The sequence below is a fragment of the Sebastes umbrosus genome, chromosome 21, assembly GCF_015220745.1.
Source record: "Sebastes umbrosus isolate fSebUmb1 chromosome 21, fSebUmb1.pri, whole genome shotgun sequence".
In the NCBI taxonomy this organism is placed as follows: domain Eukaryota; kingdom Metazoa; phylum Chordata; class Actinopteri; order Perciformes; family Sebastidae; genus Sebastes; species Sebastes umbrosus.
This window is the reverse complement of record NC_051289.1, coordinates 2,184,398-2,194,576: the sequence shown is the minus strand read 5'-3', so window position 1 is coordinate 2,194,576 and position 10,179 is coordinate 2,184,398. Positions and strand designations below refer to the sequence as shown.

The 10,179-nt window shown below is 35.0% G+C and overlaps 1 protein-coding gene across 2 annotated transcripts; it reads right to left on the bottom strand.

Annotated features, from left to right (window-relative positions):
- Nucleotides 1-1,081: 1,081 nt before the first annotated feature.
- lrrc31 (leucine rich repeat containing 31) lies at nucleotides 1,082-9,469 on the bottom strand. 2 transcript variants are annotated; one of them, XM_037756347.1, is made up of 10 exons: nucleotides 9,235-9,469; nucleotides 7,618-7,803; nucleotides 6,786-6,929; nucleotides 5,499-5,666; nucleotides 4,959-5,123; nucleotides 4,615-4,797; nucleotides 4,099-4,266; nucleotides 3,859-4,023; nucleotides 2,764-2,919; nucleotides 1,082-2,566 (listed from the first exon to the last, which is right to left on the bottom strand). In XM_037756347.1, the coding sequence occupies exons 1-10, from the start codon at nucleotides 9,245-9,247 to the stop codon at nucleotides 2,175-2,177; spliced, it is 1,740 nt and encodes a 579-aa protein (XP_037612275.1). In that variant the 5' UTR covers nucleotides 9,248-9,469; the 3' UTR covers nucleotides 1,082-2,174. The 2 variants fall into 2 exon arrangements, with proteins under 2 accessions (XP_037612275.1, XP_037612276.1); XM_037756348.1 differs by having other exon boundaries at nucleotides 7,630-7,803.
- Between the last annotated feature and the right edge of the window lie 710 nt (nucleotides 9,470-10,179).

The following is a 10,179-nucleotide window of genomic DNA, read 5'->3' as shown; positions in this document are numbered from 1 at the left end:
CTTACATATCTTTTATCAGACTTTTTTTCAGACTTTTTTTTCAGACTTTTGTGTCCGGACATTTTTTAGAATTTTTTTCAGACATCTTACAGATTTTTTTCAGACATTTTTCAGACATTTGTTTTTATATAACATTTTTAAGACTTTTTTATCACACATTTTTCAGACTTTTTTTTTTTTTTTACATTTTTCATATTTTTTTGGGGGACTTTTTTATCGCACATTTTTCAGACTTTTTTATCGCACATTTTTCCGATTTTTCTTTTTTACATAACATTTTTCAGACTTTTTTTCAGACATTTTTCAGACCTTTGCTTCTGGACATTTTTCAGACTTTTTTTCTCCAACATTTTTCCGACTTTTCTTTTTACATAACATTTTTAAAACTTTTTTTTAATATATATTTTTCAGACTTTTTTGACATTTTTCAGACTTTTTTTTTTTACATAACATTTTTCAGACTTTTTTCAGACATTTGCTTCTGGACATTTTTCAGACTTTTTTTTTCCATAACATTTTTCAGACTTTTTTTTTTTTTTTTTTTACATTTTTCAGATTTTTTTTTTTTGGACTTCTTTTCAGACTTTATTTTCAGACTTTTTTTTCCATAACATTTTTCAAACTTTTTTTTCCAACATTTTTCAAACTTTTTTTACATATCTTTTATCAGACTTTTTTTCAGACTTTTTTTTCAGACTTTTGTGTCCGGACATTTTTAAGACTTTTTTATCGGAAATTTTTCAGACTTTTTTTTTTTTTTTTTCATTTTTCAGACTTTTGTGTCCGGACATTTTTTAGAATTTTTTTCAGACATCTTACAGATTTTTTTCAGACATTTTTCAGACATTTGTTTTTATATAACATTTTTAAGACTTTTTTATCACACATTTTTCAGATTTTTTTTTTTTTTTTTTTTTCCCCAACATTTTTCAGACTTTTTTTCAGACATCTTACAGACGTTTTTTTAGACTTTCTTCAGGCTTTTGCTTCTGGACATTTTTCAGACTTTTTTTTTTACTTAACATTTTTCAGACTTTTTTTCAGACATTTTTCAGACTTTTTTTTGGACATTTTTCAGAATTCTTTTTTCAGACATTTTTCAGACTTTTGTGTCCGGACATTTTTCAAAAGACAATCTGTTGCATGAGAGATTTTTTTTTAATTAAAATTGCATCCAAAATTTAAATTTAAATGTTTAGTGCATGAATTTAAGGCTTGTAAAAGAAAGCTGTTAGTTCAAGTATTCAGTTCGTCACATGTTTTATAAAACCAGAAAACTCAATATTATTTTTTATCGACTTTCAGCATATCGTGATATGATTATTTAATCATATCTGTCGTCCAAATTAGTATTTCCAAGCAAACTACAATTAAAAACGAATGAGATGAGCTCAAACTGGTCGTAGAAAAGAAATGTTCCTCGGCAGATACAGTTTGAACACTTGTCCAATGAACTTGTTGACACAAATAGAAGAACACAGTACATTAAGTTGACTATTTTATAATTATTATGAATGCCATATCTTACATATAAATACCAAAAAACATATTTAAATATTAATGTTGATTTCAGCCACATCTGCCAGCCCTTCGTTATGTCTTTTAACCAAATATGAGGATTTTAGTTCATAGTAAAATGTATGTTTTACAAAATTATCTGGACAATGTGAATATAAATTAGGCCGTAATCAATCCACAGTTAGTGATTATTCTTTACAACAAAATATATCAGATCAGGTGACATGATATCGGTATCATAACGCTGTGAAATGCATTTTAATTACTTCAATTTATCAATACATTTTGCTTCCTTCGTTAGTTACAGTTAGTGTTCTGTACTTCTTTATGTGTTGTTGTTTTACATGGAAATGTTCAATAATAATAAAAAAAAAAGAATAAAGATAATTTTTTCAAAATATTTTGCCCAATTTAAAAAGTTTTCAAGCCTTACAAAATACAAAAAAAATTTTTCTGATTTTTCCAGAGTTTCTACATGTCTAAAATTAGTTTTATCGTGGCCTTTATTTAAAAAAAATTGATCACAATATTAGAAAACTATACGTGACTGTTATAGAAGGCACAGTCATGTGTCTGTTTGAATCTCAGAGTGCTGGTGATGTTTTTTAATCCTTCATTAAATCATTAGTGACATATAATATCAGATAAATATCCTTCTACTCCTCAGGACGACCTTCCTCAGGACTCTCCTGATTGGTCGCCTTACATGATGAAGATGCTGCGTCTGTATTCGGTGGATCCCACTCCAGCAGGACGCTCCTCTTCCTCAGGCTGTGGTTCAGCTGCTTCCTGTCCCGAGATCCCATCGTCCACCGCTGCGCCGCCAGCCGAGCCAGCGCGGGGAGCCGAGGCAGAGCGCAGAGCAGCGCCGGCAGCCAGGCCGAGCAGGGAGCCGAGGTCAAAGGTCGTAGGCTGAGGTCGACGTCCTCCAGAGAGCCCAGGCCTCCTGCTGCGAACAGGGAGGACCAGCCGTCATCTCCTACAGAGCCGTTGTAGGACAGATCCAACACCAGCAGAGAGGACAGGAAGCCACGTTTGCACACGGACGCTGCACGGGACAAACAAGAGGTGGGACGTAATTCTGTTTTAATACAGTTTAAAGATTCTGGGTCTCTATTTTAAGGGATTTTAGATGCAAAAGAGGAGAAATCATCCATTTTCACTTATTTTAAGGGATTTTAGAGGTCTGAAGAGGGGAAAGTATCCAGAAACGTGTGTGTGTGTGTGTGTGTGTGTGTGTGTTACCTAGGTGATGCAGGTCATCAGTGGTGAGCTCACAGCTGCTGAGGCGGAGCTCCACGATGACCGACGGCTGCAAGGCGTCCAGCAGCAGCGCCAGACGTCCGCCAACCACTTTACACCAGGAAACATCCACACTGCGCAGGAACGGCACGGCCAGAGCTGTCACACACACACACACACACACACACACACACACACAAAATCAGTGAGGACATCTGAGATACACAACCTACTTACACCAGACTCAAGGCACAAAACACACATTTTTACCCATTTTTGATTGACTCACAGTGACGTACTTCAGACTTGATGAAGCCTGAGACACATACTTTTTTAAAATATTAATAAAATAAACAGAAATCCTGTCTGCCAGGTAAAAAAAGATCAGAACACGATTAAATACGTTTGAAATTGCGTAAAATGGATGAATGTCCTCCCGTCCTTTTGTTAAGTCCTGTGTATCAAAAAATAAAATAAAAGTAATTAATAAAATGGTTTATATTATGGTGTATTATTATTAGTAGCTATCAAACCAGAAGGTTTAATATTAAAGAAGCCGTAGTAGTTGTGATAGTAGTACTGACAGAAGTACAGTGGTGGAGACTACATATGCTCAAGTACTGTACTATTACTACTAGTAAGATTTTGAGGTACCAGCACTTGAGTATTCCCATTTCAGAGGGAAATATTGTACTTTTTACTACATTACTTGACAGATATTCTTTGAAAATAGCATAAAAAACGTGTAATATTTGTTATAAACTACCCAACAATAGTTAAAATTGGCTCAATCTTCACCAACTACAACAATAAAATGATATTTACACATGAATGCATCAGTAATAATAACCCAATAATATAATGTACAACAATATAACAATCACAGGGGCTGCATAACGAGTTCTTTTGATACTTTAAATAATTTTTTTTCTACTAATAGCTCTGTACTTTTACCCAAGTAAAATAAGAGTATTTTACGTTGTGGTATTTCCACTTTTACTTAAGTAATCTGAATACTTCTTCCTAAGTAGCATCAGTACTACTAGTAGTAGTTGTAGTACTAGCTTTAGGAGTATCAGTAGCAGTATAAGTATGTACCCAGAGCAGTAAAGGACTCCTCGTTCAGGCTGCAGCTGTTGAGCGGCAGACGCCTCATCTGCGTCAGAGGGAGGGCGGCGACCAGCGGGTGGACCACGCCCCCCGCCTCCTTATTGGACGACACGTCGAGCTCCGTCAGCGCCGTCAGAGAAGGAAGCACCTGGACTGGAGACAACAGGAGTCACATGACTGATGATGACCTCACAGCTCATTCATATCAGTTCAGACACACAGACTCACTCAGGGCGACCAGGTCGGAGTGTGTGAGGCAGCAGAGGTGGAGGTCGAGGCGCTCCAGGTGTGTGATGTGAGCCAGGTGGAGCGTGAGGAGGCTCAGTCCTCCAGCCAGACTTTTGTTACAGGACAGATCCAACTCTCGCACTGACGGGAGGCAGCGGAGCGAATCACCTGCAGGACAGTGACGAGGGGGAGGCAGAAACCAGAATTTGTTACCTTTAAAGGGACAGTGTGTAATATTTGGCAGCATCTAGTGGTGTGGTTGCAGATTGCAACCAACTGAGTACTCCTCCGCTCACTCCTCGCTTTACAAGACTGTGGTAACGTGAACCGCCGAGTGCAAAACCGTAATAACACTACTGTTGGAGCAACAGAAGTCAGACGGCGGCCGGCGCTACCACGGTTGTAACACTCTGCGGCTCACGTTACCACAGTTTCCCAAGCGTGTCGGAGAACTACAATGGCCTTCAGGTAAAGTAAAAACGCTAAAGTCTCTCTGTAGAGCCAGAGTTTGCTTACCGAGAGCATCGAGGCTGTCCGCCGTCAGACCGCAGGCCTGTAGTCGAAGCGTGGCGAGGGAGGTGGCGTGAGAGAGAGAGGCGGCCAGCGCTCTGAAGCTGTCGGCATCAACTTCCTGTGTGAGCTGAGGATTACAGGAGACGTCCAACACACCGAGTCTGGGGAGAGCAAACAGCATTCCTCCTGAGAGAGACACAGCAGGACATAGATAGGTTACACACAACAGGATGTTCTGTGGGTGTTCTCCTGTGGCATTATGGGAAATGTAGGACATAGAAGTAGATAAGGGAGGTATTCCTTTCTTATGAAAGTGTATTTACGTTAATATAAGTAAAAGTCGGTACCCAGTACAGTAGCATCAGCTGCAGTGAGCTGGCAGGCCACCAGGTGGAGCTCCCTCAGTGGTGGGTGAAGTTTACCCAGCAGGCCTTGCAAAGCGCCGCCCCCGACGCCGCTGTTCCAGGACAAATCGAGGGTCTCCAAGAGAGGCACGCTGCTGAGAGCTTCACCTGCACAAACACAATATAAAGCAATACAATCCATTAATTTCTTTTGTTTGAATTTCAGAATTCCCAGCTACAATTAATGTTATTTTTGCGATGAATCGATTAACCGTTATGCCTATATCATGTCAGAAAAGTCGAAGACGGCGTCTTCAGATTGTTTTATTTATCCGAACAAATGTCTAAAACTCAAAGATATTTAGTTCACTCTGATGTAAGACGAGACAAAGCAGCAAATCCTCACATTCCAGATGTTGGAACCATCATCTTTTCTTGACAAAATGGTTTAAATGATAAATCGATTCTCAAAATATTTGCATTGTTAATTTTTAGGTTATTGTCTAATTGATTAATTGACTAAATGATATAATAATGACTTACCCAGCGCAGTGACGTCATCAGCGTTCAGCCTGCAGCTGCAGAGCCTCAGCGATCTGATGCTGCCCACTTGCTGGAGGTGAGAGGTCAGCGCCGTCAGACACCCGCCGATCAGCTCGTTCCAGGAGACGTCCACCTCCTCCAGATGAGGGAGAAACTGGAGCAACGTCGCTGAGGAGGAAGAGGAGGAAGAGGAGGAAGAGGAGAACGATGCTGTCAACACCTGGTCAACGTCCAACTTTATTAACCCGACTCCACACTTCACTGACTTCATCATATCTGACGGTTTAACATTTGGAGCATTTAAGTGCACACCAATTATCGGATTATAACCGAGTACTTTTAGATTATTTTACCTCTAAATGTAAACACCCAAAGTCAACATTTATTTTAAATATTATACCTTTAAACATTACGTCGAGGGTTCTGGATGAATATTGTCCCAAAAATAATAAATTCAATTATTCTGTTGGGTAAAATATTTATATTTAATGCTCAATCATGTACTAATCTGAATCTAAGTTTCCTAAAAAAATACAATTTCTTGCACAACACAACAAGTAAAGAGTGGGACAATATAAAATATATATAAAAATATATATAATAAATAAAATATAATACTACTGTACCTGTCTTCTGTATATTTCAGTTTCTATAGGTATTGCTAATTATTTGATTTATTCTATTTATTTTGTCAATTTTTTTGTTATTTATGAGGATATATCGTCATGTTAACATATTGTCATGTTAACATATTGTCATATTAGTTATGTGTATTATTTTGTATTTAAAAAAAAAGAAAAAATAATAATTAAAAAAATGTACCTAATATAAAGTAGGGCTGTGATGATATCAGATTTTCCCAATCAAAGAATTCACTATAAAGCCATTAGTGTGATATAGAAAATTTGAAAAAAAATATGTAAATAATAATGTTACCAGTCAAATTCATCTTTAATTTTGTTTATTTATTTTGTCTTTTTTTTGGATAAATTAATTACTCTCAAAAAGCGAGTGTAGGGAGGCAGAGAGAGCTTCTGTAATCATAACTGCATATATAAAATTATTTAAGACGCGCTGTATTATTTACACGATATTATCGGTTATATACCGGTCAATACCAATATATCGCGACACCCCTAATGTAACGTCTTGAAGGAAAAAATTTAAATTGTATTCTTTTTAGAAAAATGCATTTGTGAATAAAAAAATTCCATTGAAATAAAAAAACACCAAAACTGAACAATCTTAGACAGAGTAGAGTGAAAAGCAGACGTCAGCATTATCCACCTAGCTCCAGCAGGTCTGTGGCTGTGAGGTCACAGTGAGCCAGACTGAGGCTCCGGCTGTCCGCCTTCTTCCCCAACCTCTGCAGGAAAACACACACTCGACCCCAGCCGGCGTCTCGCTCGCCCTCCGCTGCCTCAGCCACGCCTGAAACACAAAACACACAATTCACCTAACGAGGCTTCATTTCTTTCACTTTTCTCTGCACCTCTGAACCTTAACATCTTCCTCTTCTCCTTCTAGTTCTGCATTCATTTTCAGAAACATTGCACATATGTACATCGAAAGAGATCATTTTCCCTGCACGCTATATATTAACACTTTTCCCATTTTGTATTCACTCAGAATAAATACAGTTTGATTTTATCTTACTGTGATTCTTTTTATTTATTTATATTAATTTTTATTTATTGACTCAATTAATTAATCCATACATGTACTTTGTTCCAAGATACAAAGTCATTTCATCATATAATATAAATTAATAAAAAAAAGAACATGCCATAACATAATCAACATGTGTAAATCCAAAAGCAGTATTTTTATGTGAGGAGGAGGAGGGGGGAAAGAAGGAAGGAAAATTAAATAAAATTAAGTTAAAATATTTTTTTATTATTATTATTATTTTTAAATGTAATTTAAAATGTAATTAATAATAAAAATAAATAAAAAACAATAAATAACAGACCATGTGAGAAAGGTAAACAATTAAATAGATCCAAGACTTAAAGCTGTTCATCTCTTCCTTGATGACACCACCTCAAAATAAAAAACCTGAAAAAGTGAAAATTTGACTGTTTTTTTTAAAGAAAACATTAAATTCCCCGAAACCGACCTGAGCTCTGACCTCTCTCCTCCCTGACCTCCGCCTCTCCATCCTCAGGGATCCCCGTCCGGTCTCGGGACAGGAAGCGTCCCAGCGGCTTCCTGTCTGCGGCCGTGCGCTTCCTGCGGATCTGGTTCATGATGAGGTCGAGAGGGGAACGCCTCTGAGTGCCGCCGTCCCGCCCCCGCTGACCATCTGACCAATGAGACGCAAACAACAAACTGGTCACCATTTGAATGAACTGACAAAACAAAACACTTCATCTTCTCCTTTAAACGCCCTTAATTTCTCAATTAAATTAAGTTTAATTCAATACAAATGCTATTAGACTCTAGTAATTTGGGGAATTGTATGCATATGTGCATGTTATTTATTGTGAAAAGTCCAATAAATGACCCCTCAGAAAAAGTTAGCTTCTAAATAAACCACTAAAATGGGAAATAAGGTGTTTGATATTAAAGTTATTTCACTAACAGGAAAGAAAATTAGATGCTACTTCATCAGAAGAAACAGACCAGATAAAGATGCAAAGAGGATAAAAACAATATTAGAACTAAACTATAAATCCAAGTTAATTAAAACAGAGAGGAGGAGAGTAAACTAATTTTTTCATTAGAAATTAAAATCAAAATAATGGATTTTGGCATCAAATATTAAAATCAAATGCATCACTTCTCCTCCATCATCATCAAAAACTTTATCTATTTTTTTTCAACAATGTTCATCTTCATTTATATAAAATGTTTTCAACATTTTATAAAATAATAAAATAAAACAATAATAATAAAAATAAACAAAATCATGTTCTTACAAATATCCAGTTTTATAATAATATAAACATATACATGATATATGCTGTACATAGATACATATGAACAAACAATATTAAAATGTAAATAAATAAAATTAATTAAATAAATAATTAAAATATTTAAAATAAATAATATATATAATTTATGTATTCATTTTATTAGATAAGGTGAATATTTAGGTAAATACGTCTATTGTAATGTAGCCTACCCCTTCTGATATGCATGTAATAATAATAATAATAATAATAATAATAATAATAATAATAATAAATCTCATTTCAAAAGAGGTTGAAATTAATAAGAAAAAATATTTATTTATTTATTTATTATAATTGTAAATTAAATGAATTTAGATTAATTTAAGGCATCACAAGTCCCTTAATTATTAGATCTTCCATAAATTGACCCATGCAAAAAAAATCCCATTTAAACATTTAATCACATAAAAATGATAATAAATCTAATTTCAAGGGAGGTTGAAATGAATAAGAAAAAATATTTATTTATTTATTATAATTGTAAATTAAATGAATTTAGATTAATTTAAGGCATCACAAGTCCCTTAACTATTAGATCTTCCATAAATTGACCCATGCAAAACGTTTAATAAATAATGGCATTTTAATAACGAACCTAGAAGTAAAATGTAAAACCTTTTGGGTGTTAAAATATGATTATTAGGATGTAAAGTCTAGATATTATTTCTAGAGACGAAGTAGCCTCCTCTGAACCTGCAGGACACAAATCACTGTCTAGTAGTAAAATCTCTGCTCCATACTTTACTTTATTCTACCAACAGTAGAAGTCATCCTACCTGCTGAATCCATGTGCTGATGTGAAGAGCAGAAAAAGTAAATATGATGAAAGAGAATAAAAAGATTATAAAAACTCCAGGTGATGCGTTCACGGTCTGTCTGTCAGTCCGGACATGAAGAGATCAGCAACTCTCAGTAAAGTCAGCATGAACTAAATCCCACCTGCAGCTTCTTCTTCACACATACAGTATATATAAATATATCTACTTTATCTCTACTTGCAGCAGCTCCTCTCTGAATGACTGAGGTCTCAAAGTTTAACACCTTGATGACGTCACGTCCCCGTGCTCCTCAGGTGGATCATCCCGGAAGTGCGACAACACCTTCAGTAAATGTTCCATCAGATCAGGATGCATTTACTCTTTTAAAAAAACAACTGATGCATACAGTAACAAGTGGTGGAGGAAGAAGTACTCAGATCTATTATACTTCAGTAGTAATACCACAGTGTAGAAATACTCTGTTTGCAAGTAAAAGTCCTGCAAAAGTATTAGCATCAAAATATATTTAAAGTACCAAAAGTGAAGGTACTTTTTATGCAGAATGGTCCATTTCAGAATAATATATATCATGCATTAATATGTTCATCACTTTAATGTTGCTCATTTTAATCATTTTATATAATGCTGACTAGTTTAACCTATAATAATATTTCATATTTTATTAATTGATTATATATTTTTATTATTATTACTATTATTATTATTATTATTATTATTATTATTATTAATAATAATAATAATAATAATAATAATAATATATATGGTAATAATCTGAATCTGCAAAGTAATTAAATTGATCAAATAAATGTAGAGAAGTAAAAAGTACAATACAGTATTAGCATACTCTGAGATGTAGTGGAGTAAAAGTATAAAATAACACCTTCAGTAAATGTTGGCATCAGGATTCATTTGCTCTTTTAAAAAAACAACTGCTATATACAG